The 22,741-nt window shown below is 42.3% G+C and overlaps 1 protein-coding gene across 1 annotated transcript; it reads left to right on the plus strand.

The window, feature by feature from the left end:
• Positions 1-173: 173 nt before the first annotated feature.
• Positions 174-22,716, plus strand: LOC105900921 (cilia- and flagella-associated protein 57). The gene is made up of 22 exons (XM_042708960.1): positions 174-385; positions 1,695-2,008; positions 3,152-3,420; positions 4,100-4,262; positions 4,597-4,743; positions 5,118-5,257; positions 5,496-5,661; positions 5,775-5,888; positions 7,100-7,312; positions 8,077-8,250; positions 8,693-8,848; positions 9,224-9,379; positions 9,552-9,645; positions 10,020-10,210; positions 12,575-12,748; positions 14,112-14,270; positions 15,875-16,018; positions 16,514-16,630; positions 20,803-20,937; positions 21,204-21,347; positions 21,853-21,988; positions 22,526-22,716. Exons 1-22 carry the CDS (start codon positions 229-231, stop codon positions 22,714-22,716), a joined length of 3,654 nt encoding a protein of 1,217 aa, XP_042564894.1. The 5' UTR covers positions 174-228.
• The last annotated feature ends 25 nt before the right edge of the window (positions 22,717-22,741 follow it).

A 22,741-nucleotide genomic window follows, 5' to 3' on the forward strand; every position in this document is an offset into this window, starting at 1 on the left:
CAGATTTGTATTTGTTATGGCATAATTCTTGTAGTGTCATTTTCATTGTGATGATCATATGATGTCTCTGTCACAACAATGCCCCTCCATGGAGATAGAGCTTCTATGAACATTCTTGTTCCAGCATGTTCATCCACAAAGAGGCTGACTTATGATCACAGCTATTTTAAACTGGTTTTCTTCTCCGCTGGGCAGTAGTCACTAGCTTTGACGTGACACAGTTTAGTAATGGCTTCGGTGTTGGCCCAGTGCCATCACATCATTGGGCTGAGAACTGGGGTGGCCAACAACATCTGCTTCCTTGACGAGCACACAGTGCTCTTCCCCTCTGGAAACAACTGTGTGCGCTACAACATTGATCGAAAATGTCAGAAATTCATACCAGGTACATCATCTTTAAAATTAGTGAACATATATATATATATATGTCTTAATCAGTGATGTTGATATGGTGTTTGGTATTTATACTGGTACTACGCAATAATGAACCACTAATTTACTTTTTCTGTTGAAAATATCAGAACATCTGGTCACCAGTATTTTGTAATTATGGTACTCTAGAAATTTGGATTCCATTGGGAAGAACTTGGAGCTATGTCATTAACAGTAAACATAGGTCTATTGTTTTTGCACCTTTGGCAGTGTTACTAAACACTGAGTGTTGCCAGTACTGTATCTGACCCTTTGGACACAAGGGGGCCCTAGGTGAAGCTGAATGCACACGTTTTTCCTCCACTGTCTGTGTACCCATGTCTGCCTCACTGTACATCTCCATCTTTTACACTATGCATAACCTTTCACCACTATTCGGAAATATACATTTTTCTCTAGGCTATGTATTCCTCTGCTCTTTACTATATTTAACTGTAGACCCATTTAAAACATGTCTTCAAAGTAATGACTGATCTACTTTGAAGGTTTGTTAATAATTTGCTAGGCCTACATTCCCCTTTTTTCTGTTCTCATTTAAGACATCCAAAACAGGAATAGTTATAGTAACATACACATATACCATGCTAATATATCTAAATATGCATAATGAGTGATGAATGTCTCCTACCCATCAGCTATAGACCGTTGTTTGCATCCTTTTAGCTTTAAGGAAACACATGATATAGCCGTATTATATAGTCAATTCATGTATATCGATGTAGTCATGTATTGATAATAATAACATGGTAATTCAAAATACATCCTACAGTGCTGTTGCATTGAGACATTCTTTAAGCTTCCCAATAACAATATCAGTACCATGTTAGGCCTACATTATTTGAAATACACTGAGAAGCTATACACATCAGAACTATTACAAAGTGTTGCCTACAAAGGGTACACTATCAATGAGCTGTGTACTGACAAAGGGAAAATTATGAATATAGATTTACTGAAGAAGAGATAGGCTATCTAATGCAAACCTTATAGTGCTCTTAAAGTACTCATTCAATATTGAAGGACAACACAAATCACTACCATTGTACATTTAGTGAATTGAGTTTCTTCAAAGAAACAAACTGAAAGTAAAGGTATTGGTTTTAACCGCCTCTGCATGCTTTAGAGACACGGGCTACCCAGGCTCATGCAGGCCTACTGTGCAGACGACACTCCAGGCCACCAGACTACGAACAGGAAATTCATAGAGCCAAACAAACCCATTATAGTGCACCAAAACCGCCCCATTATCTCTAATTTTGCAGGTTTGGAGAAAAGCCTTGGCATGTATGCATTGGCCATCAGCCCTAACAAGCGCTACCTGGCCGTATCAGAGCTCGGGGATCGGCCAATCATCACGATCTATGACCTGCAGCATGAACTGTTCCGCAAGAAGAAGGTGCTAATGGCCGGCGATCTCACCATTGCAGAGTTTGTGTCCATGAGTTTCTCCCCCGACTGTAAGTACCTCATCGCCCAGTCGAGTGGCCCGGACTGGGTCCTCTTTTACTGGAAGTGGGAGAGGCAAAAGGTCATGGCCACAGTCAAGGCCACCACCAATACGAACCCCATCTATCAGGTACATATGTCTGAGAGAAGGTCCCTCTGAGCATGGAAAGCTTCGTGTTTTAAATACAGATGCCACACAAAAATGTCATATAACAAAGAATTGGGTCTGGAGTTCGTATATGTTCGTTTTCTTCTCTCAAGACTTGGTTTCTTACGCAAACTTCTGGCCCACCATCCAATCATTCCAAATGGCGGTGTTTATAGAGTTCTTGTAGGCTATGCATGAGGCATCCTCCATCAGCGCGCGGGCTAGGTTACAATATTTTAACTGTTTTATTGGATAGTCTGAATGCCTGGACTGTGTTCCTTTAGATGGCGTGTGGGTTAATTTGCAGTTTTTTAGGTACCGGTATGTTAATGTACTTAAGTTAGGCTATTTGTAAATCTTTTCATTATCCGACAATCAAGAGAATCCCAGCCGTAATAACAATATTTACCCGCCATTGTAGCACCTAGACGCATCAATGTCCTGCTTTCCCATGACGGTTTTATAATTGTGCGCATGTTCCAAAGATGTTGGTATCACCTGCCTGAGTATTCGTACTGGAATTGTACATTTGTATATGTTGTTATGTTATGAACTTAACCGTTCGGTTTTATTTCATATCATTGCAAATATATATTTTTGGCCTCTCATATTTCCACTTTCTGGTAATAATCCCCTCTGCTGTGAAGCCAATCATTGGAATATTACATTGGAATATTAAGGTGGGAGTCAGTTAGGCCTACCTGATCATGGAGGCAATTATAGAATTAGCATTTGATTTTTAGCTCATCTTAGTTTCTGCAGATGGTATTTCATCCCCCTCTTGCCTTAGTGCTTTTTATGGCCAGGTAGATTGCTGAAAAATCTTCCCAGTTTTTCAGTGCCTTCTTATGTCAGCCTTTAAAGACACAACCCCTTCCACTGTAGGTCTGCAGTTTTAGTTTTAGGTACTGTATATAGTGGTGACTTAATGCGTCTTTCCCATTTGTCTAGAATATATTCAAACTCAACACCCTTATATTTATATGAGAAGTCATTTCTTTTTACAGTTTTATTCCAGACTGTAAAAAGCGAAGCATTAATAAAAAGCATTTTACAGAACTATGTCGATTTGATACACTGAAGGAGCAAACTTTCAGCAAACTGTCCTTAAATTTATTTTTTTAGGTCAGCTTCAACCCTTATGACAATGCTCAGATCTGTGCAACTGGCTATGGGGTCCTGAAGGTCTTCCGCTTCACAGAGGGTATTCTTAAGCAGACTTCTTTCCAGAAACTGGACACCCAGAATATCCTGTCCCATGCCTGGGTCTCAGAGGAGCGCATTATCGCAGGGACAGAGAGAGGCAGAGTGATGGTGTTTGAGTCTGGCGACCTGCGCTGGGACATGAGTGTGGGCCCCAAAGCCACCGCGGACAACATGTCCAGGAGTAGCAGGTTTGTCGCCTAAAGCTGCGATACATATTGTTAGTTACATTTACATTTAGCAGACGCTTTTATCCAAAGCGACTTACAAGTTTGCATATACACTGATGGCACACTGCACATCAGGAGCAATTAGGGGTTCAGTGTCTTGCTCAAGGACGCTTCGACAGTGGGAATCGAACTAGCAACCTTCTGATTACTAAACGACTTCCCTACCTCCTGAACTACTGTCGCACTTTAGTTAGTGACCTTACACTGCTCTGTGTGGCATTTGCACTGCCAAATCTCTGACAGTCAGGACACCTGTAAAAAAATATCTCCTCAGATATTTAGTGTCATAGATTCCCAGGCCACATTAAGGAAATACAGTTTTGATTAGTTAACATGAAAGAAGCATGGCGGTTTAATGTACAAGCTGAAAAATTTGAACCATGACTATGCCTCACTGGGCATCCCAATGCATGACATGGGCCATATATGCACATTTTGAGCAAATAGTTGGAAAGGAAATGAATGGCGAGATTCTACACTACTGGAGCGAACCACTGGAGGGAACCACTGGCGACAGTCACTCAGATATTGGATGTTCTGGACACTTTATATTGCACACAGTATTCTGTAAAATTTTCTTGATGGTGGTAATTTGTGCGAAGAGAAATTCCAGGGAGTTTTACGCTTGTGTTTGACATAGATCTGCAAGTAAGAAGGAGACGGATATCCAGATGGACATGCCACGCATTACAGTCATTACAGCATATTCTAAAGGATTTGCATGTACCGCTGGTCCTGGGACAGTGTTGTTGTATGAGAGAACCGAAGAAAGGGAAGGTTACCGGAAAACCAGAAAAATCACGGTAATGTTTGTTTATTGGTTGGTTGGTTGGTTGCTGTATGCATGGTAATGTGTTTGTCTGTCTGTAGGCTTGCATGTTGTGTTGTTGTGTGTTGCTCTGTCGATGTGAGAGTGCATATACAGTCTATATATAAACATACCTCTCTTTGTCTTGTTCTTATTTAGTGATTGTGTTATTTGGTATTTTATTCTTTCACTTTTACTGCTTTTATATGTCCCATATGTTTTATACGTTTTTAGTCTTTTAATCTGTTTAATCACTTTTGAACAACTCCATGTGCTATTTAAATACATGTGCCTTGACTTGACTTGACATGTGTATGTCCTCACTCCAGATTCCCCCGGACCCCTGCAGGAGTGACCCTGGTCGGGCGGAGCAGCAGCAGATGATGTCTCTGGCCTTCAGCCCGTCGGAGGAGACACTGGTGACCAGCACTGACTACAACCAGCTCTACAGCATAACCACTGCTGAGATGACCAAGGTCAGTGCAGGACTCTGGCTGATCCCTCTCAGCCACCATGCATCCCTTTGGCTTAAGATCCTATTCTTCATGGTGCCAGCATTTCTACCACTGGCCTCAGATACCCCTTATTTGGATAGAGGTTTCTGTTTCAGTTCGGTTCATGTACTATAGGACACTATGAAATGTGCCACATATTTTTAAGAGAAACTATTAGTGAAGCATTTATAACATTAAATACTGTTAACAGATCAGACATATACAGTACTGTATACACATACATCTTAGACACTGTATATGCAGAATTAGCTTTAGTTAGAGTGCTTTAACTAATAAATCATTGATGCCACAGTATATGTAAGTGACAGTGCATGCTGGGTATGTCTCCTTGACAGGATAAGCAGGCTCACTTTGAGCACCTGTCTCACTCCTTCCACTCTGGATGCATCACCGGCCTGTCTGTCTGCATCCGCAAGGCCATCATGGCCACCTGCTCACTGGACCAGTCCGTGCGCATATGGAGCTTTGAAACAAAGTACGGAGATTGTCACTCATGCTTGTTTAAAAAGACGCATTTGTACCTTTTGTAGTTTACTTAATTTTCACAGACTCTCATTTGTATTCAAGGAAAACCTTGAAATGGAATGTATGCAAATACACATATTAGCATGGATTGTAATGAAATGAAGAGCGTTTTAGTATTTAATGGGAGAGATGATTCTCCTCAGGTGTTCTCCTCATCTTAAACTTTCCTTTACTCTTTTCCATGCAAGTGCCCTTGAGCTTTACAAGGAGTTTCAGGAGGAGGCCTACAGCATTGCCCTGCACCCCTCGGGCCTTTACGTACTGGTGGGCTTCTCCAGCAAGCTATGCCTCATGAACCTGCTCATCGACGACATCAGGACCTTCAAGGAGTTCACCGTGCGCGCCTGTAGAGAGGTTGGCAATGCCAGTCAGTGGCACAAATGTAAGGAAGTGTCCCATGTCATTTATAAATAAAATAACCACTTTCTGTTTTTCTTTCTCTCTTTCTGTTTTTCTTTCTTCTGCAGTGTTCTTTTAGTAACGGTGGACACTTCTTCGCTGCTGTCAATGGCAACGTCATCCACATTTACTCCAGCACGTCATTCGAGAATATCCTCAACCTGAAGGGTCATAATGGCAAGGTAAGACCCAAGGGAGTGTTGGCTACACACGCAGTGATGGGAACCCAGGTGGGCATGTCGTGTTGTAAGTAGAAAGTACCCAGAAATGCTCCCACCATGTGCAGTGTGAGCTCTGAGTGAGTTTAAAATTGGGCTGACTAGCTGACTAGCTGACTGGCGGCCCGGAGGTTTTCAGGTGCACACTTGATTGAACTTAATCAATACTCGTCACACCTCAAACAACTGTTGACTGATTGAAGATGGAAACAACTGAAGATGAAATTTGACAGCTGTATCAACAGCGCATTTGTTTATGTGGAATGAAATCTCCTGATTTGAAACAAGAAAAAAAGATCATTAAAAAGTTTGTCTGTGAAAGGCCTGAAATGATTGCAAAGAAAAAGATTTGTCTTAAGCTTTGGGCTTTGCTGGCTTTAGACACCCTTGTTGGGGAATTGAAAACCCATTGACAATACAATTGATTTGGCCTCCACAGCCCAGCGAATAATGTGCTTTTGGATTAGATTACTAAATTGCTTGATTGATTTCTTCTGTAAACTTGACCCCCCCCCCCCCCCCCCCCCCCCCCGGCTGGTATAACCCCATAACGGATGCACAATTGGTTTTAACTACATCTTACAAGAACATAATGGTGAAAAGAGAGAGAATAAGGGCTTTGTGAATGTTTTGGTAATACAAAATACCTACATGATGTTCCTTTAAACATTTTATAACAAGAGATGGCTGACGAAGAGTTTTATCACAGACATCTGCTATGGAATTCCATACCACTAGTTTGAATATTATTGGACCAAAAGTATTGTCGGTGGAGAAGGTCAAAAGAGCGCTTCAAAAGAATAGTGCTAATCTTATCGCCACGGAATTCCGTACCAATAGTCACTTCGTTCATGGAAAGATGATTCATCTGGAGACTTCTTCCTCTTCTCTAGCCCCTTAAAGTAGTAAGAACTACAGATACAGTTTGTTATGTTTGATGAAGACTATTCTAGATTATGAATGTTAAGGTAAATAATATATATATATGTAAACATACAAGATATACCAAGATCATGGTGTCTATGTCTGTATTGGTACTGATGAAATAAACAGCAACCAGAACACCAGCTCATATGAGTTTTCTGTAGGAATAAAGGACACTGAAATGACACAGATGATTAAGGTCTCACGATCTCTGCTGCCATCTCTGCTGCCATCCCCGTGCGTGTCCGCAGGTACGCTCCATCGCCTGGAGTGGCGATGACAGCCGCCTGGTGTCCTGCGGCATGGAAGGCGCCGTCTACGAGTGGAACACGCTGACGGGTACGCGCGAGGCCGAGAGTGTCCTTAAGACCTGCAGCTACTCGGGGCTCAGCCTCTCGCCCGACAGCAAGACCATATTCGCCGTGGGAACTGACTTTACCCTCAAAGAGATCCAGGACTGCCTGGTGAGAGACACCCGTCATAAGTATGCTCTGTCTTGCTCCTTATTCTTTGCTTTACACAAAATGGAAAATAATTACAAGAGACTGGAGTCATAGCATGGTAAAAAGTAGCAAACAAAATATTTCTGTATATACATAATATATTATATAATAGTATATATATGTGTGCACCAGAAAGGTAAAGAAAATAAATATATCAGAATGTTATTTCTAAATATGGGGCAAGTTACCTCATAAATCAGTGTGTGTTCAGGCACATATATATCCATCACCCTCAGTCCATTCAGACAGCCCATAAAATGTTCATGCAGCTATCAGTACTGGGTCTTGTCAATCTGACAGTTCTTGAAAAGTAATACCGCCTGCGGTCTCCAAGGACATGTTTGGCTGACCGGGCTTGACGGAACCCTCCGAATTGTCTCTGTATTGGCATTCATGGAATATAAAATCTGTGAAACAGTTTGACAAAGGCTTGTGTTAGAATATATGTTATATGTTATGTGATTCATATAGTCTCCAGAGGCTCTTCACATAATATGACTTATGAGAGTGTTTTTTTTTTTAATGCACTACCAGGTAGATTTTGTAAGACAATTGCCCTCCAGGTGTTTGAGCTGCTGTTGTGGTACGGAAGTCTTTGTAATACTGCCATCAATATACCGCCTGCATAAAGTGTTGAAAAAAACCTATGCAGTGGTTGACAGATGGGGATACGTAAACAAAGGGTCGTGCACATCACATCCTGGCATTGCTGTGCGCCCTGACAGATCTTGCGGGAGGTGAGCGCAGAGGACGTGACTTACACCAGCATTGTCATGTCTCGTTCCGGCCGAACTCTCTTCACCGGCACGTCCATCGGAACAGTCCGGGCCATCAGGTACCCTCTGTCTCTCCAGAGGGAGTGGATCGAGTACCAGGCGCACGCCTCTGCTGTCACCAAGGTTTGTGACCAATAAAAAACATTAGCATGTAAGAAACATAATATGTCTAATTGGATTACACAGTTCTGTTCTGATGGATATATCCATTCAGGCATGGAATTGTGCTTATAATTGGCACCTTATATATAAAAAAAATTAAATATACTTATACATGATTTTAAGACTTTTTTACATAAATATCTGATTGTGGCTTATTGTGGTTATTTTATCACATGTTTGAGATAAACTATATCAGTCCCAAAATGTGTGTCCTTATTACTGAAAAAAAAGATATGTAATCCAAGTAAAACTGGAAATGATCTGCTGCTAAAGAACATGGCATTGCTTGCACTAAAAGTAGCAATAAAAGTAGTTGCCTCAAGGGAAGCTGCTTGTCACAAGCTGCTTGTTATGGTATCGCACAGATTGTCATTTTTTCTTCTGTTCATCGTGGTCTGCTCAGATGGTGATAACGTTTGATGACCAGTACCTGCTGACAGTGTCAGAGGATGGCAGTCTGATCATCTGGAAGCTGATTGATAAGGAGGGCCGAGGCCTGAAGAGTCAGATCTGCTACGCCGAGGAGATTCTCATCACCAAGTCTGAGCTGGAGGAGAAGGTAAGAATGGTATCAAAGACAAGAAAGAAAGAATTGAAGTCTAGAGGAGTGGTGTGTTATTTCATCTGTGCTCTTACTGGGTCTCCTGGGTGACTGTCTAACACACTCCGCCCTCATAACTTTTTCCCAGTACAATGCGATATGAGTCTGACTTTCATGACTTTCCAAAGTGAGTGTGTTGGAGTCCCTTTATAAGTATAGATGTGGAATTGGAATTAGAGTCTTATTTACTGGAAATAGGATGCAGTTGTTCTAGCTGGAGGTAAGTGGTGGAGGCAAAAAAATCTAGAAAATTACACTCTGAATATGAACTCATCAACAAGAATCACCGCCGTCATTCATCATCGTGCTCGTGATCATTTAATACCTCTGCAGAACCAGATCGTGCTGGACCTTGGGACTCGTGTGGAGGAACTGAAGATGGAGAATGAGTACAAGCTGCGTCTCAATAACTTGAACTTCAACGAGATGATAAAAGAGCTGACTGAGAAGTTTAACAACCAGATGGAGCCTCTGAAAACTAATATCCAGGTGAGCTTGTATAGTCTTGTATTGTTTGAGTGGTAAGGCAAAACTGTCAGTCATGATAATACTATTATAATGGCATATGTGGAATGGAATTGTGACGGTATGAAATAAAAGTAAGTCATTTGGTGTTATTTTTTGCGGTCAATAAGTGGGTCCTTCCTCTCTTGTTGTGTAGATCCTGAAAACAGATAAGGAGTTGGTGGAAATAAAAAATCACGAGGTAATGACTGCGCTTCTGAATGAGCACAGTCAAGAGGTGCGCAAATTAGGTGAGCTTTCTCTCTTCTCTTTCATCCTTTCTTTCTTTTTTCTTTCTTTCTCTTTCCCCATTTCTGTCTGGCTCTCACACAGGCACACACACACACACACACACACACACACACACACACACACACACACACACAGAGCCCTCTGAATGATTCATTTAACATTTATGATATCTGATTAACAAAAGTAAAGTAATTAGTCCATGGCGATATTAAACAAATATGATTATAAGTGCATTCAGTGTGATTACACCTGTAATATTTCACCACTGGGCCTGAGCTCCTGTTCACTGTCTAGGCTGCCTGAGCCTGAATACACAGACTGGCGCATCATCTCCTTGCTCCCACCTGATCCCCAAACCCTCTGGTCTCTTCAGAGTCTGCCAGCAGCCAGAGGCTCCTGCTGGAGTACGCGAAGTACCAGGAGCTGCAGGAAAAGTCCCAGAACATGCAGGTCAACTATGAGCTCCAGCTGCAGAGCATGGAGACTGTGAAGGCCGTGGCCCTGCAGAACCTCAAGCTCCACTATGAGGGACAGATACAGGAGATGCAGCTGCTGCTTGATCAGGTGGAGGCATCTAAGATTGGGGGGGGGGGGAAGTAGGAGTGTAGTAAAATGAAGTAGTGCAATTTCCTTTCCTGTAAATGTTCTGTTCCAGACCTTTATGGCGACTGTCAGGATGGATCAGTTTAAGCAATAATGGAAGCAGAAGGTAGAGCAAAATCTGCTGGCTGGCTGCCTGGGTGCAAAAACAAGCCAAGACAATCATTTTCGAAACCTGATGTCTTTCGTGCTATAACTGTGTGGATTTCTTGCTCTCTAGACTTCAAAACTGCATTATCAGTGGCGCATGTTAAGCCCCTCAGTTGATATGCCGATGTTTCAACGAGTAGTTTTACAGTGGCATTAAACTGTTTAACAAATTAGCTTAGCCCTACTATGCTAAACTGTCTATATATTCATTTTATGGATATCCTGTGCATTATTCACACCTGAATGATGATGTTGCCATATTATGGATTCTCTATTAGGGCTGTCAACATTATTATGTTGTGATGAGACAACCCACAGTGTATGTTCCGCTATTCAGTCATGATTTGTAATACAGACGAAAATGCAAATTCCTCTGAATAGATAACAGAGTTTGATTTGAGATTGGATACCTCAGTGTGTTTGAGAAAGTATTTGTGCCAAGCAGCCTACATTTCTTTGATTATGTATTCATACCTGGCTGCTTGTCTGTGTTAAAGCAGCAGTAAGGGGTTTTGGTCTAAGACTAGCGAGCTAACTCCATTTAGCATTAGGCATGCAAAAACCTTGCAAACAACAACAGCACAGCTGGCACTGATAAAAGCTTGCTAGCATACTTAACTGGTGTCTTCTGGTGATATAGTTGACAATGTCATGCTGTGAAAGCTTTTCTTTCATTTTCATTGGGTGGTCTGACCCGAAAAACTACCTAGCGCTTAGCCTGGGTGGCTAGCATGAATGACAGGTGTGTTTATTTGTCCTTGACATGACCATATGCCATCAAAATGAATTGAAGATGATACCAAAACTACTTGCCCATAAAAACATACCTCAGAAAATGGCAAATGAGCTGAATACGTGTGCTCACTTACCTGCCCATGAATGTGTCCAGTGTGCGCACATATTGTTGCGTGGGCCTGTGTCCCTTTCCCGTGTGCCTGTGTGTTTTCTGTTCACACTCCACACACCACCCCCCCCACACCCCCTACCCCACACACACAGACGCGCCACACTCCTCCCACTGTGACACTGATTGCAAATGAGAAGACAAATGAACGGATGTGAGCGGTACGTTCCGGCGGGGCCATCCGCCGACTCGTACAAGAAACGCCACTTCAAGCGCCATCAATCTGTGGCTGGCAGCGAGCAGCGGGAGAGTCGCCGCATAATCACCTTATTATTTCCCTCTAGAAGCAATGTTATGAGGTCATAGTGGTGATGGCGCGGCTCCTCGTGCTGACGTAGCACTGACAGGAGAAAGAGGGGCAGCGTGAGTTGCAGAGTTAGGGGGAAGAATGAGAGGAGAGGTGTTTAGTTCTTGGTGGCTTTTTCTCTCTCTCTCTCTCTCTCTCTCTCTCTCTCTCACTCTCTCTCCTACAGATTCTCTCTCTCCTGAATCTTGTAGAGATTTATCTTGACATGTATTTGTGTATCTGTTGTTGTCTCTGGTAGTGGCATGTATTCTGACCCATTATAAGTATGGAGGGGGGTGGCCTATGGAAAGCCAAACACCACTATTGGAGCCTTCTGGAGGTGTTGTGGGCCTAATTCAACAAAACACTGATGAAGGAAGGTGCCTGCTTGAAAACACCAATGAAATGCACACGAAGGCAGCTTTGTTGATGTTGTATCCTGCTGCTCGGGTTTTATGGTTGAGCAGCCATGTTGATGTGTTTAGCACTTCTGGGCCACAGACGGCGCCTGTTCTACTGTGAAGGAGTGCCTTTACGGATCTCGGGTATAACACGTGATGCGTGTTGCAGCCGTCTCCAGCCGGTGGTGCGTTGTTGTTGTAGATGTGCGTCTATGGTTGGGCAGTTGTTACATTGGTTAAGTTGCTGGCCATGAGTACTTGCATGTGACAGTGAGAGGATTGGCCGCCGCTGTGGGAAGTCCCCAACCAATAGCGCAAAGAATTTAAAATAATTTCTTGTGTATAACAAAAACAAATCTCACACTCTCACCCTTATTCACCCTCTTATTGTCTCAATATTTGCATACCGCCTTGATTACTCGCTCCCCAGGGATTATGTTTGAAAGTGTTTTTATAGACATTTCACACACACACACACACGCTCACACACACACACACACACGCTCACACACATGCACACACAGTCTCCCTTTTCCTCTGACACCTTTCTCTGTCCCTCTCTCCTGTCCTTCATCTACCCCATGCAGTGCCAGGAGGAGTCCCGCACGCAGCAGAGGGAGTTTGAGGAGTCAAAGAAGCAGATGGAGGAGGACAGCGACTGCGAGATCCAGGACATGCGCCTTCGCCACGGGCGCTTGCTCACCGCGGAGAGGGAGACCAACCTCAAGATGAAGGGAGAGACGGGCACCATGAAGAAAAAGGTACAAGGATAGAACAGAACACAATTAAGCCCCGTGAGCCACAATGAAGATCACACACCTCATGTGTTAAGGGTTGACTGTTACTGTTTCATAGGCTTAGGTGGCTTTGGGGTTGTACATGCCCAGGGCTAGTCTGTGGCAGCTCATACCGCTATATGCACCACTTGATATTGGAAAGTACCAGAAATTTGAGTTCTACAATTTTGATTTTTGAGCCACAGGTTTACACCATGGAAATATGAGTCCTCTTAAGGTTATTATATTATGACATTCAAAACTGGGTTTGGTCTTGATACGTACTACAGCTTTATAGTCCTCGGCTGAATGAGTCAGCATCCTGTCACAGGTGACACAGTCTGTGCAGCTCACTGCCAGAGCCTTTGTTACAGTACATGCATGGAGTGAAACACCGTTTAGGCACCAACACCAATTTACACAACTGACTCCTGCTCAGCCAACACTGCTTCCTTACTCCGGCACCACCCCCACCTCCCCACTCCCCCTCCGCCATCCCCTCTTCCTCCTCCTCCCTTCCTCTTCTCCCTCCGCCACAGAGGTAGGTTATAATTATGACCAATCGCAGTGGCATACGGCCCTCTCGCTGAGAGCGCGCGTGTCCATCTGTCCACATTTCTGCTCAGCGCACCATCAGCCACAGTCAGTAATGTGGAATAAACCCCCTCAGCACACCATCAGCCACAGTCAGTAATGTGGAATAAACCCCCCGGTAATAGTACAGGATGATGTTGACTCGGAATGCACAGGCTGGCGTGCGTTTTCACCAGGCAAATATCTGTTGGACAAGCACAAGCACTGTGAAGTAAGCCGGCCAGGTTATTTTTTTTACTGTAACAGTTACAGGAAGACACGTAAGCTGCCAGTGGTGAATAATAATTAAAAATAAAACTGCTTACACACTGCTTACACACACGATTTTTGAAACCTGGCACTCGAAAAGCAAAAGCTCACACCAAATGTGCAACACTATGAGCTCATTCTCAGCATTTAACTTCATGCTCAGCTTCATGAAACAATTGCAAAACATTGCAAAACATTGCAAAACATTACACACAACAATCGGATGTTGAACACTTGTGTGCCTTTTTAAAGCACTGCCCATGAAAATGCAAGACATATACCAGTTCCAAAGGAGGATATTGGTAGTGATGTTATTGTGTTGCTGTGAGAAGACCCAAAGTCTGGGTATAGTCAGTACAGTACACAGGGTACAGTCTCTTTTTATGTGTCAAGTACAAAGGAGGTCTCCTCTTCCCCATCCGTATATATCCCAGTGTCAGGCACAGTGTTAGTGATTTGTCTCCCGTTCCTCATCGGCCTGCTTCTCCTCTGTTGCCTGGTGTAGTTCAGCAGCATTCAGAAGGAGATCGATGAGAGGAACATGGTGATCGAACGGATGAAGGGGGAGCAGAACAAGCTGCAGATCAAGATGAAGTCCCTGGAGAATGACATTCTGTCCCTCAAGAAGGAGATCGAGGAGAAAGATGAGACTGTCCAAGACAAGGTGTGTGTGTTTTCCGTTGCTGTGTGTGTGTGTGTGTGTGTGTTTTTTTATATTGTTTGTTTGTTTCCAAAGTTGCGTGTGTGTGTGTGCATGTTTGTGTCTGTGTAGGGGAGAAGGGGGCATGATCAATATTGGATGCTCTGAGCATCATTTCAGGTTGTTGTCAGGATTTCAGCTGGTTATCCATGGCTTAAGCTTACCATCCCAAACTTCAGATCAGTCAATCATTGTTTAGTTTATTTATTACCCCTTATTATTTTCACTTCAGTTATGAAGAAAGCAAAGATCAATGTAGGATTATTTACAGAACTTCTGTTTACCAAACAAAATGTTTGCCCACAAGCCTTGAACTGATGTCAGTGCAGTTTGGTTCTGACTGGAAGCAAGGCGTTGTAACTCTGGAAGCTCTGGAAGCAAGGAATAATCAGACCCCAACAGCATGTGGGCACTGGTTCAGACAAATGTTTCATATCTCACACACACACATATACACCAGCTCAACAACTAAATTGGGCACATAGATACACACACAAACAGAAAAATAAGAAGCCAAAAAAAAACAGAAAGAAAAGTTCAGGCAAGGTGTCTTATACATACATACAAGATATCTCTCTCTCACACACACACACACGAGGAAGTATACTGTATGTGTGTGTTTCCTAGTGTGATATACTGTCCAGGAATACACAGATGGGGAAGGGAATAAATAATTACAGAGAACAGAGGTAGCTTGTTTCTCCATGCAAAAAAACAAAACACACAATCTCTTTCACACACACACACACACACACACACACACACACACACACACTCATGCTATGTGCTTTTAACATTCATTTTTTCATTCATTATTTCCGTGCACACCCCTGTAAACAGAAAGTCCGCTGTTGTAACAGCATGGATCAGTGAGGCAGTTTGGCATTTCATCTAGAGTTTGACAGAGCATATTTTATCATTAAGAGCCTAAATCAGTAACAGGTGATAGAATCCTCCATGTTGTCCTCCTGCTCTCCCAGTGAGATGGAGGGAGCTTAATTGATAACTCGGCTGAGTCTTTTAAATGTCACAGATGCCGTCTATGAGGCAGATTAGGTCCTGCGCTCCATGGCTTCCTCGGCCTAAATTGGATTTAAGATAAATGATACAAAATGTTTTGGATTAAAAGTGAGAAGCGAGTTCAAACACAGATCTGCAGCGTAATGAATATTAATGGGACTCCGGCTTTGCTTTGTGTGTGTTTTTCTTCCAGAGTCTCTTTACTTTTGCGGGAGGTATTTGTGGAACATGCAGAGAAGTGAATTTAATGTGGCTTTAAGTCTCTGTTATTGGTTCTCCGTGTTGTTGAACTACTTTGGAGTGTGTTAATAGGATTTCATGTCATAAATGGCATGAAGATGTAATAATGCACAACATGGAAGTCACTCAATTAAATGGCGCTAATTAAAAAAGCCAAAAGAATAGAGAGGATTACCCATTACATTTATACTTGTGTGAAAACCACTGCATGTAAGGCTTTTAATCTTTATCGTAACCGTGAAATGGTTTTTATTTGATGTGAAATTCCTCCTATACAAAAATGATTCGCAACTCTCTCCGTCTACCAGGAGAGGAGAATGTACGACCTAAAAAGGAACAACCAGGAGCTGGAGAAGTTCAAGTTCGTGCTGGACTACAAGATCAAAGAGCTGAGGAAGCAGATCGAGCCACGTGAAAATGACATAAAAGAGATGCGAGAACAGATTCAGGAGGTGAGTCACACCGTAACAGAACAAATAGAACAGGTGTTACAACAAGCTGTGACCTTGTGGATGGAAAGCTTCTCAATGCCCTGTAGGCGGAGCAATGGGTCAAAACAAATGTTGGTATGTTGCTTTACCCAATATAGCTGAATTAAGCAATGATATCAAGTCAGGCTATGTTGGTTGTTTTTCCAAGTCCAGAAACAAAAAAAGTTGGCCATAGATTAGTTTTGCGAATTCTATTACATCCCCGTCCCTGCAGATATCTTCTGTCACCATCTGAGAGGGTTTATTTCAGCAGCACCAGTCCCATACACTGATTGGGAAAAGATGGGGGTTCATAGAAAGGCGCTACATGTGCCGTGTCACATTAGCGCCCTTAATTTGAAAACAAATGAGGCTGGGAGCCCAGATGACTGGGGTTAGGTCAGCACTAATGGGGGACTGAGAAGGAGACGAGGCGGATCAATAGGCTTTGCCGTGCTGTGCTTGGTGCCCCTGCAGATGGAGAAGGAGCTGGACACTTTCCAAAAACAAAACATCAAACAGGAGCTGCTCATCAGCGAGCTCTACCTCAAGCTCAGCACCAGCGAGAAGCAAGTGCACAAGGAGCTGCAGAGGGTGGGCTTTCTGATTGGTGTCTGTATGTGTGTGTGTGTGTGTGTGTGAGTGTGTGTCAGTGACGTGCGGTGAGGTTCGTGGCTGGTGAGGCACAGAAACCGGACGTGATTACGTCATTCCGGTCTCTAGTTGTTTAAAACATAGACATGTATACATACAAGTTATTGTCTAATACCAGGGGTGTATTCGTCGTAGCTCGCTATGCGGTTTAGCGAGCTAATTTTCAGGCTAAGATAAAAAACGCCCCTCTTTTTGGTTTGTGGAAGCAACTTTCGATAAATCACCATAGTAACATATCAATTAGCACTAACCTGCTCCAGCGCAGGCTAACTTAAGTGTAGCTGGATAAGCTTGCCACACCCCCGGAAAAAGGAGGGATCCCATTGACCAAGGACTGATATTAGATAGTTAGATTAGCGTAGGGAGAGAGTTCTTTGCGATTGCCAAGATCCATTATTCCATCATGATGAGTTCTTGTATGAGCGCTACCGATTCAGCCGACAAGGAATAATTCATTTACAAGACCTTCTCGAGTCATTTATTGCAAACACCACAGTCGAACATTGACTGTCTTGCGCTTTTTTGCGAGTGGTACATTTTTGTAGTGTCGGTGATGCGGAGAACAAAGCACTCATAATTATATGAGTGTTATTAGTACACCATAGCATATCATTATTGTAGAAAATGATTAAGGTGGACTCATGATAAGAATAGAGAGAAATACAGACAATTTATTTTCACTGCTTCAATTTATTGCATTTGTTATTAATACATTGTGTCATTTAACAGACTCTTTTATTCAAAGCGACTTACAAGGAAATGTAAAACTACACCCTGGAAGGAGGTGAGGGGATTCGAACTAGCAACCTTACAGTTACTAACCGGTGTTAACGGGCTAAAAGGACAATTGATTAACTTAGCTTCAGCCCTTACGACGAACGGGGCCCAGGACTTTTAAACAATCGTTTTTATTATTATTATTGTTATAAGTTATACGGCTCAATACTCAACTGACTTGTTAACCAAACTTTTACAGTCATACGACTAAACTCACAACCGGAGACGGTTATGACGGTGGTCAAACAGGGGACTGACGAACACTGCGATTGCTTTGTTCTTTAATTCCTGTATCATACACAAACAACAGTTGGCATAGGCAGCATTGCTGACAGGCAAACTTCTTCTGTCTCATTTTATACAACACATTAATCAAATAAAAGTAAACCAGTGCACAAACAATTCGAACAACCATGCACATATTATATTACACACATATAACACACATATTTCGCTATTGGAGCAACATACCTGTATCATACACAAACAACAGTTGGCATACGCAGCATCTGCACAAGTAAAATAAAATGATAAAATACATCAGGTTCAGTATGGCAGCACGGTTAGCTAGCCAACGCTAGCTAACGGAACGTGAGGAATGGGAAGTTCCCAACGAACTATAGCTAATCACACTGTGTATATATAATGAACCTCGTAGTCAAGTGAAAAATACAATCAACTTTCTGACAAAACTGCTTTACAACCAACACAATACATACTAATCATAGAAAATACACGTTACATGTCGAAGTTGTCGACATTCACTGCATCTACCTTACTAAAAGTTTACAAATTGTGATGGTCATTTTGCATAGTGGACCTTCCGCTGAAAGGCAAACTTCTTCGGTCTCATTTACAGTCCAGACATTGTCACACGTTGAGAAGAGATGACAGGGAAAGAGCGAATTATCTTCTGTCCCGTCATTTGAAGCAAACCTTTGAGATCCAGCATTGGTCTCCCATCATTGATCATTTCACGTTTAGACTGAAAGTCCAGTTTTGAGAACTGCTTCAGCTTAGCAATAACATCTGTCGGTAGGGAAAACGTATGGCTAAGGAATGTGTATTAAAACCGGATGTCGTCACTTTAATCCGGTCTCTGGTTGGATAAAACTTTTCAACAGAAATGGACAAGGACCTTTACTTTTTAGTTGAGAAGTTGTGTTGATCGCCTGACATGCAAACGATCGGTTTTCTTTAAATTATTATTCTTTTTGTGAAGTTATACGGCTTATGTGAATAAAGCTATCTAAACAACTTTTTATATGTCTACATTGACTCGGTTAGTTGTTCATGTGGTACACGTAGGTCTTAACTGAAGCTAACGCTTAGACCAACAATCCATTGGAACACATAGTAGCTAGCTAGCCTCGCTGCTAATAAGTCTAACGTTAGCATGCTGATATGAATAGACCCATTATAGTCAGGTGGCTTAATGCTCAATTGACTTGTTAACCGAACTTTTACGAAGTCATACAACTAAACACACAAGTGACATGTTAACCTATGTCTACATTGACTCGGTTAGTTGTTCATGTGGTACACGAATGTTGCAGAGTATTGCAGGACTTAACTGATGCTAACGCTTAGACCAACAATCCATTGGAACACATAGTAGCTAGCTAGCCTCGCTGCTAATAAGTATAACGTCAGCATGCTAATATGAAAAGACCCATTATAGTCAGGTGGCTTAATGCTCAATTGACTTGTTAACCGAACTTTTACGAAGTCATACAACTAAACACACAAGTGACTTGTTAACCGAACTTTTACGAAGCTATATGACCAAACACAAAGCTAGCACTGTTAATTCCGCTATAGCTAGCCAGGTCAATTAGCTCGCCTAAGATACTGCAATTTAAGCTAACCAATTACCTCATTTCCACCAAAACCCATCGATTACGTGTGTTTGTGATGTGTAACATATATCCTTAATCAGTCATTCAAGTTATTAACGTTTATTTACCGCTAGCGATTACACGGCACAAGGGTAATTCAATCGCTATTAATGTTGAACTTGAACTTCAACAACGTCACACAACATTAAAAGTCAGGCATCGGCATGGTTCCTAAAGAATAAATCAAAGGTCCTTGTCCATTTCTGTTGAAAAGTTTTATCCAACCAGAGACCGGATTAAAGTGACGACATCCGGTTTTAATACACATTCCTTAGCCATACGTTTTCCCTACCGACAACATCTTCGATTTTCGACCGTCAAGTAGAAGTGTAGAAGAAGAGCAACGTTCCCCAGCATAACCCCGACAGGTGCGCTCTCGCACGCCCCCTTCATTGAAGCAGAGGTACTGTGTGCCTCACCTGCATGATTTTTCAATGCGTTTTGAGCTCAGCTCAAAGGTTCTACGCATGCGCACGCATGCGCAAAACCCAGTTTGGAGCGATTGCGCAATCCTAGGTGAGGCACTGCCTCACTGTCTCCCATAGACAATACATGGTGCCTCACCTGACCGCACGTCCCTTGTTTTCTCTCGTCTATTTGAATAGGACATGCGCAAATTCAGCGAATTCAGCGATTTTGATTATAAAAATGCTCGAAATGATTGGAATCATGCAGAAATTACACCTATACCACAGATTAGTAGAGAAACATGAATATTTATTTTATTTTATAATCTTTTTTTTTTTTTTACTTTTCTAGATGACAGGTGAGGCTCTTCCTCCTATGACCGCACGTCCCTGCTGTGTGTGTGTGTATGGATGTGTGTGTGTGTGTCTAGAAATAGGGAAGAGCATTTGTGTGTATGTGTATGTATCTGTTTGTAAGGGAAGGAGAGAGTGAGTGAGAAAAAAGTGAAAGACTATGGAGAGAGGTTAATAGCACTAATGGTAATCAAAGGAAATTACAATCGTACGGTATTGATTTTTTTGGACTTGATTGTTTTATGTCCCATTAAACTTTCATTTTGTCCATCCTTTCATGTTTTTTACTTGAAATTCAAGTGGATTAATTGTTTACATATTTTAGTTTTGATGGTGCTCACACTCTCAGTAACACATTTGACATGACCCGGCCCTCCACATGATAGGTCAGATGCAATAAGCACTTATGCCTTGTGCAACTAATGTCACCTTATGCACATGTGGTGTTTATAACATGGTTAGTTCAGCCACATAATTGAACATTCAGGATTAACATCCTCAGTTATTTCTGTAGCCCAGCCTAACTCTACCGTCATCATTCGATTCTCTGTCTCTTCTTCCTGAACCTGCTTAACATTTCTGTTCCAGCCTCGTTTTTCGCATGTTTTTTCCCTCCTAACACACTCTGTTTCACCCATCCAATCCCATTTTTCTCCCTCTCCCTCTTTATCCTCAGGTGTGGGATGGCCAGGCTTCGATTAAGAGGTTTAAGGCAGACCTCCATAACTGTGTGGCTTTCATCCAGGAGCCTCTGAGATTAAAGCTCGCCATCAAGGACTTACACAACTGCTACATACATAAATCTGATGTGGTGAGATACAGCTGGAGGCACAAAGTCACAATGTGTTAGAAATAGAATGAATTGCAAAATGGAAAAATGAAGGAGAACAAAAAACACAGAAAATCACATCAGTAGAAGTGACTGCTGTACTAGAGATACAATAGATAGCATATTAGGGCTGTTTGTAAATCTTTGTAAGTCTTTCTCTCTCTCTCTCTCTCTCTCTCTCTCTCTCTCTCTCTCTCTCTCCCTCTCTCTGTGCATATTGGTGTACTTGTATGCATTTCCACATGCAGGTGGAAATAGAGGGAGCTGACACTGCCATTCAGAAGGAGTATGCCCGACACCAGGAACATCTAGAGAGAAGCCTGACCACAATGAAGAAGAAACTAGCCTTAGCCAACATGGAGCATAACAAAGCAAATGTTAAAATCATGCAGGTATGATGATAAGTAGGGATCCATGAGATATGATTGCCTGTGATATAACTGTGTGAACCAATGACTGTACAAAGCATGTTAAAGGCATTGGTCTGAACTATGTGTGTCGTGTGTCGTAAAATCTGCAACAACAATGGCCATGTCCAAAATCCATACTACATCTATGTGTATAACATATATTATTTATCACCAATGAACATAACTATGAATCTCAAAATAATAAATGTGGAAAGCTACATATCATTGTACATTAAAGAAACTTAGTGATTAGCTGTTTGTGTTTTGTTTGTTTTAAATACATTGCCTCACATTTACACAAGAATGTAATAACACTGTTCTCTGTGTTCCATTACTATGTGTAATGTGAAATAATGAAACAACAACACAGCAACAAAACCCAACCTTTTATGGGCAGAAAAACACACTATACCTTATCGAGACATCTGCAGACTGTTTACCATTGATTTCTCTTGGGGGCTTCGTCTGTGGCTTGCTGGACACCCAGGACAACGTGACCCTAATCACTGAAATTAGCAACCTGAGACAAGAGCTGACGCTGACGCGGTCACAGGTCTACAAATACGAGGCCCAGCTGGGGCTGAACAAGAAGGGCCAGAAAAAGCAAGCCTCAGAGGCCAAAGGTGAGAGGCAGACGATCGAACGATGGGTCCGTCTAAAGGTTGCGGTAAAGAATGCTCTGGGCTTGTGCATTCCCACCTCGGCAGTTGTTTGGACGGGTTTATTGAATTTGCAACGCGGTACAAAGATTGCCCAGGGGGTGGTGTGGTAGTTTTCTGTGTCTTGTCAAAGACATGTTTCATTCCACTGGCTAGTAGCACTGGATCAGTAGTGCTTTCCATTGAACTAGTAGTGCTCTCTCAAATGTTGTGGGAGACATTTTTGAAGGTTTCATTTTAAGCAGCATCATCCATAACAACTGTATAACAAGCTGTTTACATGGTTATCAAGCCAACTTACATTTGAACAGTTAAAGCCAGGCTGTCATGCATGTTTCCCTTTCTGAAGTATTAAAAGTCATAGAATAAATGTTCCTGTTTGCTTGAAAGAAATGGTCAACGCCTATGTGATAGGTCTTAGGTTGTGATAGATATTAATGTTACTGAATGATTAATGTTCACCTGAGACAGCCTTTGAAATGTTGATTTCCTTCACACCAGGTACCCTAACACCCAGGTGCAATCCCTGTGACGAAGTCCAGCGTCTGAACCTTCACGATGAAACAGAGAGAATCATTCAGCTCCAGAAGTTTGAGATCCAGCGACTGAGGCAGGAGATCCACGATATGTCCAAAAAACGCACACACAGCCCTCCCTCCAGTCCCAGGCTACCTTCCCTCACCCAGTTGTAGTTCATGTTGCCATATATTCATATTG

The sequence above is a fragment of the Clupea harengus genome, chromosome 10, assembly GCF_900700415.2.
Source record: "Clupea harengus chromosome 10, Ch_v2.0.2, whole genome shotgun sequence".
Taxonomy (NCBI): Eukaryota; Metazoa; Chordata; class Actinopteri; order Clupeiformes; family Clupeidae; genus Clupea; species Clupea harengus.